The 19308-nt window shown below is 37.7% G+C and overlaps 1 protein-coding gene across 1 annotated transcript in view; it reads left to right on the top strand.

Moving 5' to 3' along the window:
- abca3b (ATP-binding cassette, sub-family A (ABC1), member 3b) overlaps nt 1-19308 on the top strand; it is a 38294-nt gene that overhangs the window by 10060 nt on the left and 8926 nt on the right. The window contains exons 6-21 of the mRNA XM_058410373.1: nt 910-1169; nt 1275-1391; nt 1663-1783; nt 5537-5710; nt 5798-5979; nt 7646-7792; nt 7939-8068; nt 8204-8358; nt 10429-10584; nt 10971-11181; nt 11375-11525; nt 13667-13765; nt 14839-15037; nt 16765-17074; nt 17185-17458; nt 17930-18134. Coding sequence (XP_058266356.1) covers nt 910-1169; nt 1275-1391; nt 1663-1783; nt 5537-5710; nt 5798-5979; nt 7646-7792; nt 7939-8068; nt 8204-8358; nt 10429-10584; nt 10971-11181; nt 11375-11525; nt 13667-13765; nt 14839-15037; nt 16765-17074; nt 17185-17458; nt 17930-18134 — 2891 coding nt within the window. The remainder of the gene's footprint in view (nt 1-909; nt 1170-1274; nt 1392-1662; nt 1784-5536; nt 5711-5797; nt 5980-7645; nt 7793-7938; nt 8069-8203; nt 8359-10428; nt 10585-10970; nt 11182-11374; nt 11526-13666; nt 13766-14838; nt 15038-16764; nt 17075-17184; nt 17459-17929; nt 18135-19308) is intronic.

The following is a 19308-nucleotide window of genomic DNA, read 5'->3' as shown; positions in this document are numbered from 1 at the left end:
GATATGAGGTTAGTCAGGGATTAGTCATTATTGATCAATCAATTAGCCACCAGAGCTAGCAGTAAGGACTATTTTTGCCTGCTCTTGATCTACTGACTGGTTCATTTCCCTGAACAAACAAGCCACAGACTGAAGTGTTAACAGCACTTGAGGTCAGACAAGCTCACTTAACAGACAGTGTTGTGTTCTTATTTGGGAAGTTAAACAAATATTATATAAAGCATTTTATTTTGATCTAATACTGCCTTTAAGAACTTATTCCATGAAAATCTTCATAATCTGCATAATTGCAGAAAACCTCCAATGTTATTTATTTATTTTTTTTAGATAAGCTAGCATTGCGTTCTAAAATCTATGCAACGCTTATGAATTTTATTTTATTTTTTTTCCCCAAAATACATTTATACACTTTTGTTAGAGGACTTGTGTTATGAATCCATCAAAATTGTGCATTTTTATAGCATAGGAAATGTACCAGTGCAGCACAAAAACTTCAGAATTAAAACATGAAACTAACTATAACAGGTGGAAACAGGACCATGCTAAGAGCATCTGAAGGTAGCATTAGAACATTCTGTGGAATTTGTTGCTTTTAAAGTTACAAGCATCATTTGTTGGAGAGAGTCTCCTAATGCTTTGGACTCTTTGAGCTGTTGGAGCATTTTTCCAAATTGTAAACTCTAAGTAATTGAATTTGCCAAAAAAAATACTGGTTGACATGGAAACCTGATGGACAGGGTTTTTTTTTTGCTTGTGAGCAGAGTAAAAATTGAATAGGCTTCTTCTTAGTGATGCATCGAGTTTTAACATGGCTTTCACAAAACAAATCATAGGATGGATTAAACACAAGGCATTCATTATTGCTTTAGTAGAGTAACATAATGAATCCTGCTGTCGCATGTAAAAAAGGGTATTATCGTGAGGGCTTCCTAATGATCCAGCATGCTGTGGACCGAGCCATCATGAAGGCCTACAACAGGACTGCAGCAACTGCCCTCTTCACTCAGACACGAGTCGTTCTGTCACGCTTCCCATACCCGGCTTTCATCTATGATGTCTTTATCCTGGCCATCCAAAACGAGCTGCCCCTCCTGCTGGTCCTCAGCTTCACCTACACATCTCTCAACATCGTCCGAGCCATAGTGCAGGAGAAGGAAAGAAAACTCAAGGTGTGTCCAGGGAATGAGTGGCAAAGATCTGTTATGAGTGTGCTGCGTTGTGTGTTGTGTGCTGACTTTCTGTATAAGACAAGTTTTTATGAATGTATTTTCCAGGAATACATGAGAATGATGGGGCTGAGCAACTGGTTGCACTGGAGTGCCTGGTTCCTCATGTTCTTCATTTTCCTCTCCATCTCCATCTTCTTTGCCACCTTGCTCTTCTGTGTCCAGGTGAGTTTTTCTTGCCTTCATTGGCTTCATCAGGCTGTAATTTTTACCCAGTTTTAGGTCACGCTTTCATTTCAGAATATAGCTTTTAGTGAGGTTTGTCCAGCTTCACTTTTTGTGCCGATCATAAGAAATGGCACAGTTTAGTACTTATATTCAGTCCCTCCTATATGAATCGAACGCAACAAAGGGAGAAACATGAATACAGTTAATTTGGATATCTCCATATGAGGCTGATTGTAAAGCATTTGTTACTGTATTTTTGATATTAAAGGTGAGTCCAAATGGAGCAGTGCTGACCTATAGTGACCCTACATTAGTCTTCGTCTTCCTCCTTGTATTTGCTGTGGCTACCATCAGCTTCTGTTTCATGATCAGCTCATTCTTCTCCAGAGGTAACAGTTCACTTCAGTTCATCCATGCTGACGTCCTTAATCTCAAATTTATTTTTTGCTTTAGTGTTTGCAAGGCCAGGTCAAGATTATTGTGAATGTTTCCAGCTAAATCCAGCACTGAATAGTAATCGAATGGAAAAATCTAAAAGGGAGCTGACTTATTATTTAATAATAACACTTTCTTATTTTTTCACAAGCAGAGTTTCTTTCTACCAGATCAAATACTTGTCCTGAATAACCAATTAAAAACACAGAAAATAAGAAAAAAAAAACATGAAATGTCTCATTGAGCATTTAACCACTGAGCTGTGGAGTGCTGCTTAGCACAGTGGGAGTACGTTGATTTGTTCAGTACCACTGCAAACACAATGACTGATCTAATCCAGAATGAAAAGGGCTTTTACCTTATACAATAAGTCATATATTAGCCTTACATTCATTCACACAAACACAGATCAGATTTGTCTACTTAGTTTGGTGTGATTCTGTCATGCTGACTTTTTAAGCAGCTACAATGTATTCCTTTTTAGTTAGACTGAGGGATTTAAATGTAATATGGTTACATTTATGGACCCATGACTGGTTAGTGTTACCATGATTGACATGGGAAAGGACAAAACCATCCCTCTCACCCAGATAGTACAGGCAACTTTGCCATCTTGGATTCGCTGGGATTTGGACTTGCAGTTTAGAGACAAAGAATTAAAATGAGGGTGGCTTGTAGTTTAGCATGTTTGCCTCACACCTTCAGGATTGGGGGTTTGATTCCCACTCTCCCTATGCATGTGTGGAGTTTACATGTTCTCCCCATGCCTTAGGGGTTTCCACTGTGTACTCCAGTTTCCTCCTCAGTCCAGAAACATGCGTAAGCTGATTGGTATCTCTAAATTGTTCATAGTGTTTGAATGGGTGTGAATGGGGACTCTTGTCCAGGGTGTACCGTACTGTGTGCCCATAAGTCTCCTGGGAAAGGCTCCAGTTTCCTCGTGACCCAGTAGGATATGCGGTGTAGAGAATGGATGAATTAAAATGACCATTAGTCTGGATTAAAATGACCTTTTAGAAGATTAGCAGGGCCACGATTTTTAGACAGTTGAAAGTAAATCGAAGCAAATAATGGATGTGTGCACGAACAATGGACTGGCATCCTGTCTAACACGAATGAATGAAAGTACAGATTTATGTACATTATGCTTCGCTAATGTCTTCAGATAACCTGAATGGTTTCTGTGGTTGTGTTGGACCTGTGCACTAGCTTTTAGACAAAAGCGGATATATGGATGAAAGAAAAGGTGAATGAGCCACACTGATGGTTCACGGTCATGGTGGAAACCTGATAAATTTTAAGGATGGGGTTGTTTTCTATTGGTAATATAATCTATTGGTAATATAATCTATTGGTAATATAATCTATAGGGAGGTGTTGTGTAAGTTGCTGAGATATTTGTAGCTTTTTTTTGGATCTCAAACCAATCATCAGGGTCAGATCGTCCATATTTTTGTTTATCCTTGTGTGTTGTGAGAGACATAGAGCAAACATGTATACTGTTTAGGGCTGAGAACTGGTTTGTACACCACTACTCTAGCTCCTTCATGCATAATTCACTGAAGATCTATCAGGTTACAAGTGGTTACTTGGATATGTTGGTTTCTGGAGAATGGAGATGTGTAAAGGGATTCAAAAATACTGCCAATTTAAGTGTGCAAATTTAGTTATGCTAGCTAGTATTCATGATTTTTTTAGCTTTTGTCAGCCAAATTTAGCATTAAATGACCTGAATCCACATACAGTTCAAAATTATTTTTTTGTAGCGTTCATGCCATTTCATACTAACTGGAGCTAATATTAGATGGAAAAGAATGGGGACAAGCGAGAATAAGTAGCTAGTCACTTTTAAGCAGGTGTTTCTATATAAGCAGAAAGGAAACATAAAGATATGAATGTTAAAAGGTCACTAAATGCATTGGCTGCTGAGTGCAATGAAATATATCACATTAAAAACCACCATCATTATTAATTTATTTTGAATTAACCTCCTTGAAATGAAAAGAATATTTTTTGAGCCTGGAATGGTGCACAGAGTGGTGATTGGTTAGATATAGGTTCGCTGCGATCTACGCTTGATTACATTTGCTTATTCTCTTATTATTATCCTGATTTTTCCTGAGGTAAATTTTAAAAGTGAGTCCACTCTCCACAGGACAATGAGTACCCTGAATACAGTTTTTAATCTGTATTTCAAAACTGATCTATTAAAGCTGCATTCGTAAATACATTTAAAATAGCTCATAGATGTTTTTTAACTGAACACTGAAATAAATCTATTTTCATTAGGTTAATTCAAAACATACAACAGATGTGTTGTTTTTGAGGTAATTTATTTCAATTCTATTAATACAATGGTATTTTAATTTCATTACAATTCATTGACATTTAAGTCTCTTTTGTGTCTTTTTCATAAATCTCAATTTTTGTCTTAGTGGATGTTTTTGTTAAAGAAAAAAATATTTTGTTGCTCAGCTAAAGAGTTACTGCTTTCTAGTGAATCACTTCTGTGTCATAAGAAGCTTATATGAATCACTTTTGTGTAATGTAATACAGCACTGTCTTCTGGCAGGGAAGAGCACTTTCTTTTCTTCCAGTCAGTGGAGAGGTGAGGCACTCCCCATCTCCTCCCACAGCCAGAAAACAAGTTGCAAATGGGACTTAATAAATATCTGCGCTGTCTCAGTTCAGCCTGTTCTAACTCAGAATGGCACATTGTGAAGTGTGAGGTGGCCCTGAGAACCTTTTTGTGCTTGCCCTTGCATGCGGATATAAAAATAACATAGAAAGCAATTTTCTTTTTCTGTAGCACAAAGCCTTTATCATGTTCTTTTTTCTTGTTCCCCTCTAATTTGCACCTGCGGCTCTGTCTCATGACTGCAGGAAACAGAAAGTAACGTGTGCTCATTGTAGTTTGCAGGATGTTAAGATTTATAATAAAGAACCTAAAATACATGGAAATACATGGCTGTGGAAAGCAGAAGGTATTAAGAGACAAAACACTCAGGTCATAAAGGCAAGCTTGTTTTACAAGATCTGGACACAATTCAAAAATTAATCTGCACTGTTCAGGAGCATCAAACAAACCCATAAAGTCCCAAAGTGCATAAAGGCTCACACAATTGCAAAGGATCTTGTTTCACCCAATACAGTCAACATGACCAGAGAGCTCCTCTGTGCAAATCTGCTGCAAAGCAAAATTCAGATCTCTAGTTACAGAGGAAAAAAAGACATTTGTCCAAAGACATAAAACAGCAGAAGGTAACATGCAGTAAGGCAAAAGACTATTACATACTCCAACTAAAAAAAATGTTGTATATAATTGTGTCAGTCAAGCTCTCAGGTCTCCCATAGATTTCCACAAGAAATGATTTCAGCTCTGTTCCTGTTAAATTGCATTTTTGTGAGCAGTTTAAGAAAGACTATGTGTGAGTGGTAATGTGATGGTCAGGTGTCCACATACATTTAGACAGATAGTATGGTCCAGACAAATAGATAGATAGATAGGTAGGTAGGTAGGTAGGTAGATAGATAGATAGATAGATAGATAGATAGATAGATAGATAGATAGATAGATAGATAGATAGATAGATAGATAGATAGATAGATAGATAGATAGATAGATAGATAGATAGAGCTCATCTTTAGAAATCCTTTGTTTATAGTTCTCTCTCTCTCTCTCTCGCTCTCTCTCTCACCTCTCACAGCTAACGTTGCAGCAGCAGCAAGTGGTTTCCTCTACTTCTTTAGCTACCTGCCATACCTCTTCCTGTGGCCACGTTATGACCTGCTTTCCCACACTCAGAAAGTGTCTGCCTGTCTCATCTCCAATGTGGCTATGGCTATGGGTGCCCAACTTATTGGCATGTTTGAAGGCAAAGGTAAGAGCCCAAAATTTGATTTATCCTTTATATTCCATCAAGCTGACTAGCATAAATGTGGCTTTCTACACCTCCTTCTTTATTCAGGCACAGGGATCCAGTGGAGTAATCTATTTGAGCCTGTAACTGTGGATGATGACTTCTCACTAGCTCAAGTTCTTGGGCTCTTGCTGCTCGACGCAATACTCTACAGCCTGGTGGCTTGGTATGTTGAGGCAGTCTTCCCCGGCGAGTATGGAGTGCCACGGCCATGGTACTTTTTCGTGCTGGTACGTATTTCATGAATCTCAGTAAAACTTTACAGTGCAAAATCCTACACAGTATAAATGATGTTCTTTATCTCCATTACTGGTCTCAAAAACATAATTGTTTCGTATGTTTTTACCGATTTTGTGTGGAAAATCCTTCCTTAAGATGGATATTCTAATACATGAATGACAGAATTGATTATTCCCTCAAACCCTTAGTCCAGAATATGGGTGTAAGCTCATCTACTGAAAATCTTCAGTGGCTAAAATATTTGCATTTGTATGTGCTCATTTATACTGACCTAAACAAGTTTACAAATTCATTGGGCAAAACCCCATGACTGAAAATGATTTTTGCATTTACCTAAATTCTAGTTTTTGCTTTTTCTTCCTCTTTCTTCAGCCATAAACACATGCTCTTTACTGGAATTAACTGTGGCTTTTTCTGTGTATCTAACAAAGTCTGCTCCAGATCCCCCTGTTTATATGTTTATATATGTCTAATTATTTTGATGTTAATTATTAGATAGATTGATAGAATAGATTGGTAGTGAAGCACTTTATTAATTTGGTGCACTTTAACAATTATTAAATTACTATAGGAATATAATCAATGATGGAGATAATGTTACCATCCCAAAGTATTATATTATAGCAGTTATAAACAGGTGTTCCCTCACCAGCGTGTGTTTTAAGTTAACAAGACAAAAAAAAGCAGCTTGTCATTTTTACCAAGCAGTCAGAAATTTCTCTGTTCTGAAAACTTCCATGTTGGAAAACTTACTGACTGCAAACATAGACATGTGAGAATCCATCCATCCATCCATCCATCCACACCGGTTATCCTACTGGGTTTTAAAGATAATATCAACACTCCTAGGTTTTTCTTTGTTAAATAACAACATATTTTTAAAATTATTTTTGGTATTAGTATTAGATTATGTGTAATAAAGCATCTGCTATACAATTCCTTGTGAATGACTTATTAAAAGCAGTATTGTATTAGATTAATACATAATGTGCATAAAGGTAGCTTTTACACTGGTTATTTTTATGAAACAGAGCAAGGTTTGCGTGAAGAATTGTTAGTATGAAAGCTGTCATGTCTTCTGGGAAGTGGATTATGGTACAGAACCTGAGACTACCTGTAGGAGGTGGAATGAGTTTGGTTGCTAGAACTGTGCCACGATTCTTGTGAATGTGAACTTAACTGGTACTCAGGTCTGCACTCATTCAGGAATTAAAGTAACATGCACATGTGTTTTATCTGATGAAGACATCATTAATTAACACACATGTCAATGAGAGGCAGGCGAACACTGTGGGATACCAAAGATAGGTACCTTAATGCACATATAGCACCAAAATAATAAAAATCTTTGCATGATTGTGATGATGTAAGATGAACACAAGTGCACTGGGGTTTAAAATTGTGCACTGAATTTGGATGAAAGCAAATGTGCTCAATATGAAAACCATCTCATATAAACCTGTGATTTTCCTAGCAGCCTGCAGAACTATCAGAACTGCTTCTATAGTCAGCACTGTCACATAATTTAAGCATGAGATATTTTTATGGTTCCCAGTTTAAAGTTCAGGGGGTATGATAATCACATAAAGAAAGTAGTGCTTGTTTTTAATTGAGCTGTATAGACATTTTTATAATGTGTTACACTTGCTACCACAGCCCTCATACTGGTGCAACAGCCCTCGAGTTGCCCTGTTGAAGGAGAAGGAAGAAGAAGAGGATGCAGAAAAAGCGCTGAAGGGCGAGTTCATTGAAGAAGAGCCAACTGGATTAGTCGCGGGGGTCAAAATCAAGCACCTGGCCAAGGTACAAAGTGTGTGTGATATTTTGAGGGCAGTGTTGTCTCGTGTCTTAACACAGTTACTATATGACTTTTATGTGGGCTGCTTTTATTTTTTTAAGCCCCTACCCGTATCCGTATAATCTGTAACATTTATTTGACTTCATTGCAGGTTTTTAAAATGGGCAATAAGACCAAAGAAGCTGTGAAGGATCTCACATTAAGTATGTTTGAAGGCCAGATCACGGTGCTGCTAGGACACAACGGAGCTGGAAAGACCACCACTCTGTCCATGCTGACTGGTGAGCTGCTTAGCTGTGATTTAAATCAGTGAATACTGTGAAAGAGATCAGAGGTCCTCAGCTACCATCCTCAGTCTAATCTTATTTGATCTTGCTTTCCTCTCATTCAGTACATTATTTCTTGTTTTCTTCCAGGCTTGTTTCCTCCTAGCAGCGGCAGAGCTTACATCAATGGCTATGATATATGCCAGGATATGGCACTGATCCGCCGCAGTCTAGGCCTTTGCCCACAACATGATGTGCTTTTTGACAACCTCACGGTCCGGGAGCATCTGCTTTTCTATGCCCAGGTACCTTTCTTTCTCCTTTTAGCCTTAGAAATCAAAAATCCATTCATAGTTACTAGATTATTTTATGATATCCTATGACATTCTTCAGAGTATGTTTTTTTAAATGTTACCTCTAACAAACATACACATTTGTATATAAATAATACAAAGGTAAAAAAGGCACTGCAAATTTAAAGATTTAACTTTGTATGGTTAGTATAGGCTTGTTATGGTGTCACAGTTTCACAGTTATCATAAATGACAATTGACTGTTTAGTGAAGCTGCTGTAAAATCCTTAGTATACACACATCTGTGTCAGTATCACATTAACTGAATTCTGCATCAATGCACCTGGCTGTAAACTAATAATACTGTCACACTAAAATGAAAATATTTATTGCATATTTTATTAATAAGAAATTAAGTGATTGATTACGCACTAGATTTTATCCTGTTGTTTTGTCTTTGTTTTTTTTCCATAAGCAGTAAATCACTCAATGATGTGCAGCGCACTGATCGTATAATGAGTTTATAGCTGCTTATTGTAAGGCATGCCTTAAACTTTTTTACAATAACAGAAAAATAACTTTTTTGTCTAGCTTCTTTGTTTTCCTTTAAATTGGAAACGTCCTGGATATGTCCTGGTCTGCACATTCTTTAAACAACACTGTGTACTACAGTATTCTCAGAAAATTATGAAATTTTTGCAGCTGCTTTTTTCCGAATCTGACTGGTCAGAAGGTATTGATTCATTTTCTTTAACAACATGGCTGTCACAGTAATGCCGTCTGCTCATTCTATTATATGTTATCGTTCACAATTAACAGCTAATTCTCAGGGTCAGTCCATAAATAATAAAAAATGACTAACAAACTATCTGTAAATAGATATTTATTTTCACATTTATGAAAGGAGATTAGTAAGAAGGTCTCCAGGATTTTGCGCTTTCCAGTTTAACATGACAAGCTGCAGTGTGTTGTTAGCTTGAAGAGAGTGAACACATGGCTAGCGAAGTTGTGACTGTTGACAGCATGAACTAATCGATTATAGGAACAACAATTATATGTTTGTCAAGATAAAAGGAACTAACTTGTTTTGTTTATGATCCGCAACATGAAATGAAACTATAGAAAGTATGGCATGTCTAAATGTAATATTTGGCAAAACAATCACATTGGATCATGCCGTTATACTGTAGAAAATAATCACCTTTGGGGTCATTTCTCATATCATCTTGTTGATTATTTAACAGCTCTTCTTGTCATATTTTAATTCCTATGTGTGGCATGTTTGTACAAATGAGGTATACATCTTGATCTAAATAGTACTCCCAGGGATGAAAAAAACTTTGGTTTGAAAACTGGAGGATATTTCTCTGATCAGCGTTGGGTGTTTTTGTATGCTCAGTATGAGTGGAGGAAAAAGGATGAGGCTTTTGGTCTGAAGAATGCCATTGCAATTGTGAATCATGGGGGTGGCTTCATCTTGTTGTGGGGTTGGGTGGGTAATGATGATTTTGATGTTGTGGAGGTGTTTAGACTAGACTCATGAGGAAGAGGTATTATCTAGAAGTACTGATGCAACACCTCAAGGCATCTGCAAGAAAGTTTACTTGGTTGCAAATGGATCTTCCAGCCGGACAGTGATCCTAAGCATACCTCCAAAGTTGTAACAAAAAGTCCTGACCTAAATACCAAAATCTGTGGCTTCAACTGAAAAAGCAGGTGTGAGCAAGGCCCACAATCCTGCTGGAGACACTCCAGTTCTGAGCAAAAATTCCCTCTAAGTATTACAAGAAGCTTGTGGAAGGGCTGTGGAATTGCAATACTTTTAACCCACTGTCTTTTCATCAATATTTTAATTGCTATTATTTTGAAATGACCTGGAAATAAAATGACATGGAATTAAAATAGATACCCTAAATGCCTTAACACAGGAAATGTTTGGTAATACGAAATGAATGGAGTTGTGACTTAATTTGATTGTGATATATCTAGGTATATATAATCTTATCTTATTTTGTTTGTTACTCTTTTTGCTGCCTGTTTTTTTTTTTTTTGACTTCCATTTCTTCTACTTAATTTCTCCAGCTAAAGGGCTACCCCCGTGAGAAGATTCCAGATGAGGTGGACCGCATGATACGTATTCTAAATCTGGAGGATAAGAGGAGTGCACGGTCAAAGACCCTTTCAGGTGGAATGAAACGCAAGCTTTCTATCGGAATTGCACTTATTGGAGACTCAAAGGTCAGCCATTGTTTTTAGATTGTACATGACTTTGATGAATAAATGTCACATGTTTCACTGATTTGTTTTTGGCTCACTGAGACAGCTGTTACTAATCATTATCATTGTGTTGATAATGGCTGATGGAAGTGCTGAAGTGTATGACTTTATTTGTTGTTCAAAGTCTTATTGATCTGTTTGGTATCAGCAACAGCAGCAGTTTTTCTTTTAATGCAGTCATTTAATAACCAATAATAATTATTTTGTTGTAATCCATGCTTACATACTAATACTGATCAGGATTTAGGAGGCTGTACATTACAGATTTTTTGCTACTCAATAACGTCCATGTCATTATGGAGTTATTGGTGCAGGAATAGTCACTTTTGTTGACTTTTATTTTGTAGGTGGTGATGCTGGACGAGCCTACCTCTGGCATGGACCCATCAGCCAGGCGGGCCACATGGGATCTGTTGCAGGGTGAGAAACGAGGTCGCACTATCCTTCTCACCACACACTTCATGGACGAGGCTGATCTTCTAGGAGATCGCATTGCTATAATGGCTGGTGGGGAACTCCAGTGCTGTGGCTCACCTCTCTTCCTCAAGAACAAATACGGTGCGTGACAAAAACTTGGGGTGGGGGTGAAGGGATTTTCTTCATTTTACAACGTGGTAAAACATCTTAAATATTAATACACAAGTTAAAATGCTTGATTTTACTACAAATGTAATATGGTTGACTGAAAGCATCATAAACATAAGGTGTGTATGTAGTATTAAACACACATTGATTTGCGTGTGTTTCTCAGGTGCTGGCTACCACATGGTGATAGTAAAGGATGCACTGTGTAATGTGTCAGAGATCAGCCGCCTTGTCCACATGTACGTGCCCAATGCCACCCTGGAGAGCAGTGCAGGGGCGGAACTTTCCTACATCCTGCCAAAAGAGAGCACCAACCGGTAAGACAACACACCAAGTGTTTGTATTTTCTGAACCATTAGGCCACTAGGCTTACAGAGAACTTAATATCTCTGGCTAAAATATTTCTAATTTACATGTCTGTACACAGCTAATTACATTACATGCTTCACACATCCAATTACCCACCAACATATGTAGGAAGTAGCAGGGGAATTAACCAATTATGTTGTGATGTTCACTGGGAGAGACAAAAATAGATCTCGAATAGGATTTATTACTGAGTGCACAACAATTAGCAAGATTTGATTTACACAGACATGACATGTTCAGAAAGTTATTCAACAAACTTGGTTAAACATTTTACCATGGTATAATCGAATCTATCACCCAGTGCAATTGCAGAGGGAGGAAACAAGGATTTCTCATGGGGTTTCTCAGTCTAGATTATTCTAGATTAAACAGGCATGCTTAATAATTAATATTCACTCCCTGGTGATTTGCACAATACACTACACCATAGTAGTACAATACATTACACCATACAGATCGAACATTACACCAGATAGATTGGTGTAAAGACCAATTCACATTTATTTCTGTAAAATGCTCTAGTAAAGGATGATTTAAATTTAAAGCAAGAAACGAATGATCGAAATAAAAGATAATGTATGACCTGATCAGTTGACCTGATGTAAAAATGAGAAATGTCTATATAGCTGTTTATGGGTCATTGGTTGCTTAGGATTTTTTATTAGTCATGTTTCATTAGTTTTGGTTGCAAATACATAATAGTATAATACACAGTATCAACCAATCATGTGGCAGCAGCAAAATGCATAATGTCAAACACCAGAACAGTAAAAACTGTGATCTCTGTGAAGGTAATTGTAGTATGGTGGTTAGTACCAGATTGGCTGGTTTGAGTTGAGCTGTTTTTTTAAGAAACTATTGATCGCTTGACAATTTCTAACACAACAGACTTTATCTACCTACAGCTTATGCAGTGAAAAATATTGTATATAATATTTATGATGATTCTGCTAGATGCATTTGTATGTTTTTCACTAATCATAATCAGCAAGACCTATATACCTGCATAATAACTTTAATAACTTAAACCCACCTCAAGCTATAGAGAAAAACAACTACTTTCATCCTTAATCTATCTAACCTTCAAGAAAAGATGAACCGTCCTCAGACTGCTACTCCTGTTTGTTAACTTTAAGCTGTCTCGTGGCCAGAGAGAAATGTAGCCATCGATCTGTCTATAACAGAGTGCACTGATGTGATGTCCATCTACTTCTCATGTACTAAACTTCTCTTCATTTAACCCAAAATCAATACTGCCTAGGTACGCCTTCTCCTTCTCTTTCTCTTGCTTTAGCCACCTGAGTTATTGCAGTTCTTTTAGGCAAATGTTGTTATAACAATTATACATGGCTATTTAAATACCTTGATAGTCTCTTGTATTTGGACACACTGATTGTTAGTATGTGATTTGTGAGTATAGATGACGTTTTTGTGTATTCACATTGCCTTCTTTCTGAATCCGACCTGCCTGGTGCTCTACTTCTGTTTACGATTTCCTGCACATGAATACCCTAAAGATTTGAATTTCACAAAACCAGTTTATAGACAAGTCTCCACTTTGCTTCAGTGAAAAAAATCTCAATCACATATTGTAGATTTGGATCTTACCCCAGAACTCTATAGTTTATTATTTATGTTTATAGTATGCTCCTACTGACCATTAGTTTCAACACATTACTACTTTCTTTGTTCTTATATAACGATAAACTTCTAACTATGAACTGTAATGATTTGCAGTCACACTATTCTGTCACCCAGAAGAGAATAGACTCTCTTTTGAGTCTGTTTTTTTAATGCCATCTTGGAGACTCTAATGCTTTCTCATTAGCGAAATCTACATCCTGATTTCTGTAATCTTGCTTTCTGACAGTGTGTATTGTTAAGTGCTATACAAATAAATAAAAATAATTAATTGCATTGAATCTACATTGTAATCAGGGTAATGGAAGAAAATGCATTATTACAATAAATTAATTTTAAGTGATGCCTTCATTTGTATATTTTATACATTTATGTTTTATATATTTTCCTGTAGGTGGAATTCATTTATGTGTCCTGCCAACTTAAAACTTTTTTTGCCTTTTTGCAGGTTTGAGCTTCTGTTTGCTGAGCTGGAAATGAACAGAGAGGAGTTGGGCATCGCAAGCTATGGAGCTTCTGTTACCACCATGGAGGAAGTTTTTCTTAGGTACTTGGATAAGACAAATCAATATAACAATAATAACCTCCACTCTTCTAGAAAGGCTTTCCATTGGGTTTTGAGATTTGTGATTGTGGGATTTTGTGCTTATTCAGCCACCAGAGCATTAATGAGGTCAGACATACTTGTGCTTAATGTGAGCAGTAAGGTTGAGGTCAGGGCTCTGTGCAGGCCACTCAGTTTCTTCCACACCAAACTTTACAGGCCATGTCTTTATGGACTTTGCTTTGTGCACAGGTTCATTGTCATCCTAGAACATGGTTGGGCTTCTTCGTTCCAATGAAGGGAAATTGTACTGCTATAGCATAGAAAGACATCCTATACAGTTGTTTGCTTTAAACTTTGTAGCAACAGTTGGAGGAAGAACCAAATAAGAATGTGATGTTCAGGGGTCCACAAACCTTCGGCCATATTCCAATGAAGGAATTTGATCAAAATTTGGTAAATCTTTGTTATAAAGATGCTTTGATCTTTGACCAACATGCATTAGCAGGATGCTGTAGTAATACTCAGTAAAATTGGTTGAAAGACAGTATCCAATCTTTATGATTCTTTTAAGTCATCACAAAAGCACATGGTCTGCCTTTTTCAAGACTATGGTCAATCTCAAAGGACTAAAAAAAAAGACCAAATCTCATTTATCTGCACATGCCCCATCCATTTGGTTCCATTCCTCTTCTCATTCTATTGTAAAGCTTTCAATAGATTATTGTTACTGTCTCAATAGGAGGTGACCATGTGGCTCTATCTGGGGTCTAGGAGACATACCTGTTATTGTTTCCCAAAAACGACAATTGATGGAATGTCTTATGGCAGATTGCGACATGCTCAGAAGCCTTTCTGTCACTCTATTTCCCTCCTCTTCTTGTAGCCCCACCCATCAGAGCATATATAATTGTTTCACAATGCTTTCCACTTAAGAGTTAAGAGTAAGAACAGAGCAGGGCTTCATTTTAATAATGCAGAGTTGCAGTTATAGCTGAATTACAGCTACATCTGGGTCTCTTGTATATGACCTGTTTCTTTTATATCTGTGTGTATGTGTATATGTGCATGAACAGGGTCGGGAAGCTGGTGGACTCCAGTCTAGACATTCAGGCCATTCAGCTTCCAGCCCTGCAGTACCAGCACGAGCGCAGGTCACATGACTGGACAGTTGATGATACTAGCAGTATCAGCGGCATGACTGATATAACGGACTTCACTGATAGTGGCACATTGATCTCAGAGGACTGTTCCAACATCAAACTCAACACAGGGGTCAGTCTGTCTAAGGGTCATTCTAGATAGCCTCTGTATCTAAATTATTGAATAAAATCACTGTCAAAAATGATCGTACGTAATTCAGAACATTTGTGTGTAATTTTAATTTACTCGTGCATAATTTAAAAGTATTGTATGTAATTCTGTGTTTTGTCCGAGTTGGATTCCAAAATCTACGACCATGACAGTTTACAGACACAGAGCTAGTTTTCATAACACCTTTCACAACACGACATGAGAAATTATGCCCACGAATGTAGTGTGTTAAACCACTGTCAAAAATACGTCATCAAGGCCACATGCACAGGCATTATTATCTGAGGGAAGATGAATCGATTTTTTTAATGCAAAAAACAAAAATACAATAAGGCAATACAAGATCATAAGAAGATCCTTAAGAACAGCGCACCAATCAAAATGAAAATAAACTAAGAAAAAAAAAAGAAAACGAATTACACAGTAGTTTCTTCTAAAAGTTTAAATTTCTGCAATAAACTAAAGTCTTCTTCCAGTTTTACATTTTAACAATCTTACAGATTTACAGTACATCCAAAATTTGTTTTAAAAAAACAGAAAACAATGGCTTTGTTTTAAGGCACTTACATTTATGAATATAAAATTTGCCCAAAGTACAAATTAAGTATGTACATCTTCCATTAATAATAACCAAAAATTATATCGTGTTTAGAAAATGGAGAAGACAACTTGATTGAAACTTTAAGCCACTCGAATGTCTCAGACCTAAAGGCTCTACTGAATGAACAGTCAAAGAATAAATGTACAGTCGTTTCAATATCAACATCACAAAAGGTACAATTATTGTGATCTATATTAAATCTATATCTAAGAAACTCTAAAGATATAGATATTACAAATTTTAAAGTGTTGGCTTTGGGGGGTATGGGAAAGGAGAGATACATGGTTCTTAATTTAAAAATAGAGCTCTTGGGGAAAATGTGAGTCGCATTATTTCGACTTGATTTGGAAATTTATCTTTGGTCAATAAAGTTCTTATTAATTTATTTGTCAGGCTACACCTAATAAAATCTTGCCCATTTATTATTAAAGAAGGTAAATGAAGAGCTTCAGTTTCATTGGGTACTGTATTACTGACCAACAGTACAAAGGCTTTTAGAATACAGTTCAATGCCCTGTTATATTGCTTGTAATAACAATGAAAATTAGATTTTCTACAAAAAGTACTGTGATCCCTGAGAGCTACTATAGTTAAACTATCTTTGTAATAGAGGCGCCAGTGGTTTGCGCGCTTCGTGGAATCGATTCATCTTCCCTCGGATAGTAATGCCTGTGCATGTGGCCTTGATGACGTATTTTTGACAGTGGTTTAACACACTACATTCATGGGTGTAATTTCTTATGTCGTGTGTATAACAGAGGTGTTGTGAAAACTAGTGCTGTGTCTATAAACTGTCATGGTCGTAGATTTTGGAGTTGTACTCTGACAAAACACAGAATTACATACAATACTTTTAAATTACGCACGAGTAAATTAAAATTACACACAAATGTTCTGAATTATGTACGATTATTTTTGATAGTGATTTTGTTCCGTACTAAATATGCATTTTTTGTCATATCATGTAGAACTCCATGCTACCATAAATCTCATTTTGATCGTTTCCAATTAGGTTTTGATAGTACAGTGTACGGTATGAATGATCTCTCTTTCCTTTCTCCTTGTAACCAAAACTGTTACACACTAGGCTAAGCTCTACATTCAGCAGTTCTACGCCATGTTCCTAAAGAGGGCTCTGTATAGCTGGCGGAACTGGAAGGTGATGGTGGCACAGTTTTTAGTGCCACTTATCTTCACAGCAGTTGCCCTTGTGGTGGCCCAAACACTTCCTGGAAAACACAAAACCCCAGAACTTCCCCTAGCACTCAGTCGCTATGGCCCCACCTCTGTGCCCATTGCCCTGGATTCTAATGCTGGACCCTTGGTTATAGCACTTGCTGAAGCCTATGCTGCCCAGCTTGCTACCCAGAGCGCCACACCAGTGACCAATCTAACCGGTAACAGCTTTGAAATGGGGTGAACATTCTGACCCTTTTTAAATAGAATGCAGTAAACAAAAATTAATGGTGAAACATAATGGTTGAATCTTTGTATTCTATCATTACAGACTTCTCTGAGTATGTACTGAACAATGCCATGAGGGAAGGAGGAGCCTTCAATGAGCACTGTGTGGTGGGTGCTGCTTTTAGTGGCCGAACTACCAAGTTTGCTGAAATTACTGGGTACTTCAACAACCAAGGCTACCACACAGCAGCTACTGCACTCATGCTGGTGGATAATGCACTGTACAGGCTCTTGGCTGGCCCCAACGCGTCCATCCTGACAGGAAACAATCCCATGCCCCGCAACATGTCTGAGACAGCCCAGAGTCAGCTCTCAGAGTGAGTCTAAGTGGATTCCAGGTGCTAGTGTTCGATAGAAGAGTTCTTACCTGAGTGTAGTCTAACACGTAATGCTTATCCTCCTTATCCATGTACACTCAGCTAAGCATGACACAGGTGCTACAGGCAATAGAACTAAATTTATGCATTATTTTGTTAATTTTAATGTTACTTTTGTTATCTAACTCTCAACTAAAGTATCTGTGGTTGTTGAAAACAGCATGTACTTGCAGTGCATTAAGGGAATACAGTTTTTCAGTTTTACAGTTTTTTATGCATCCTGGCCTGTGGAATTCTCTTTTTAAACATCTGACATTTCTGTACAAACACAGTATTGTTTTTAGCATTGTTGTTACAAAAATGTAATATGGAGTAACACTCATTAGTTAGCAAATAATTTGTTCTTTCAGCTTAAATCTGTCGTTTTATTTATTATATATTTCTCTCTTTTTTTCATTTCTTTTGCTCCAGGGGTCAGACTGGCTTTGCCATAGCTATTAACCTGATGTATGGAATGGCATCCTTGGCCAGCACTTTCGCCCTGCTCCTGGTGATTGAGCGCTCTGTGAAGTCCAAGCATGTACAGCGGGTTAGCGGCGTCTACCTCTCCAACTTCTGGTTCTCTGCCTTGCTGTGGGATTTAATCAACTTTGTGCTGCCTTGTCTTCTCATGTTGGTCAGTGTTGCTTTATATCTTCTAAAAAAGGAATTGGATGTGAAAGTGTGCACTTTGAGCTTTATATATGTATATATATTTTTTTATATATATTCTTTATATATTTGAGCTAAATATATGACCAAATATTTATAGATCAATTTTACTCAGTTAGTATCTCTCATAGAATGGTTGGATGGATGCCAGTATGGAGTATTTTATTTCAAGTGAAACATACATGAGCATAGACTAGGACTGCAAAACATAGACACAGACATAAACTAGGCAAGCATGAAATAGACATGAGCATGGCATGGATACAATAACAGATTCTAGAGCACACATGCTATATGAAGTGACTTATACTGGTGCTCACTGTGCATGAATGTGATACAGGCGTTCATAATCATTTGACTTGGTGAGTGACAAGAACATATGCTGTGCAATGGCTCATAGCTGCTGTAGTCCTGCACCACTTTTGGCACTAACCTGGCAGAGTACCTCATTAAGGTCCTCATCCTGTTGCATCCACGCTATCTTTGTAGGGGTCCAGGACCACCATATAAGGTGTTCATGGTCTGATAGGTCACCCTGGCCAGCAGGGACCAAACATGGCACAACCCTCAGTGCAATGGGCCAGAGTCTCTTCCTTGGGATCGAGAGGACGTCCTTTCCCGTCCTCACCTGAGTCATATTGGCAGAGCAGACTCGATGTATGATGCCGTGTCAGTGTGGCATCAGTCTGTAATTAACATCCCCTGGAAGGCCACCCAGTCAGACTCTGGTATGAGCTTATCTGAAGAGGCCTCCTCATTGGCCTCTGGCATTGACTGAGCTGGTGAAGCCAACCTGTTGGCTTCTGGCATGAACCTGTCTGTAAAGGCCACCCCGTTGGTCTCAGGCTGTACTCATTTGAGCTTGGACCTTATTCAGGATGATCTTGACCTGGTTGACCTGCCTTTAGTCCTTCTGGATCTGCTTGTCCTGGTCAAACATGATTGGTATTAACTTTGCTGCATTTATAGATTTATAGTTAGGTCTAGTGTTCTGCTCCAGAATGGTTGGAGACAGGTGCAAGTGTGGAGTATTTTATTTAAAGTGATACACAAAGACTGGGACTATGTAACAAACACAAACATCAACTAGATGAAAATATGAAAATACACGAGACCGTGGCATTGTTATATCATGTAAT

This window comes from Hemibagrus wyckioides, linkage group LG02, assembly GCF_019097595.1.
Source record: "Hemibagrus wyckioides isolate EC202008001 linkage group LG02, SWU_Hwy_1.0, whole genome shotgun sequence".
Taxonomy (NCBI): domain Eukaryota; kingdom Metazoa; phylum Chordata; class Actinopteri; order Siluriformes; family Bagridae; genus Hemibagrus; species Hemibagrus wyckioides.
This window is presented reverse-complemented; position numbering and strand designations above follow the sequence as displayed.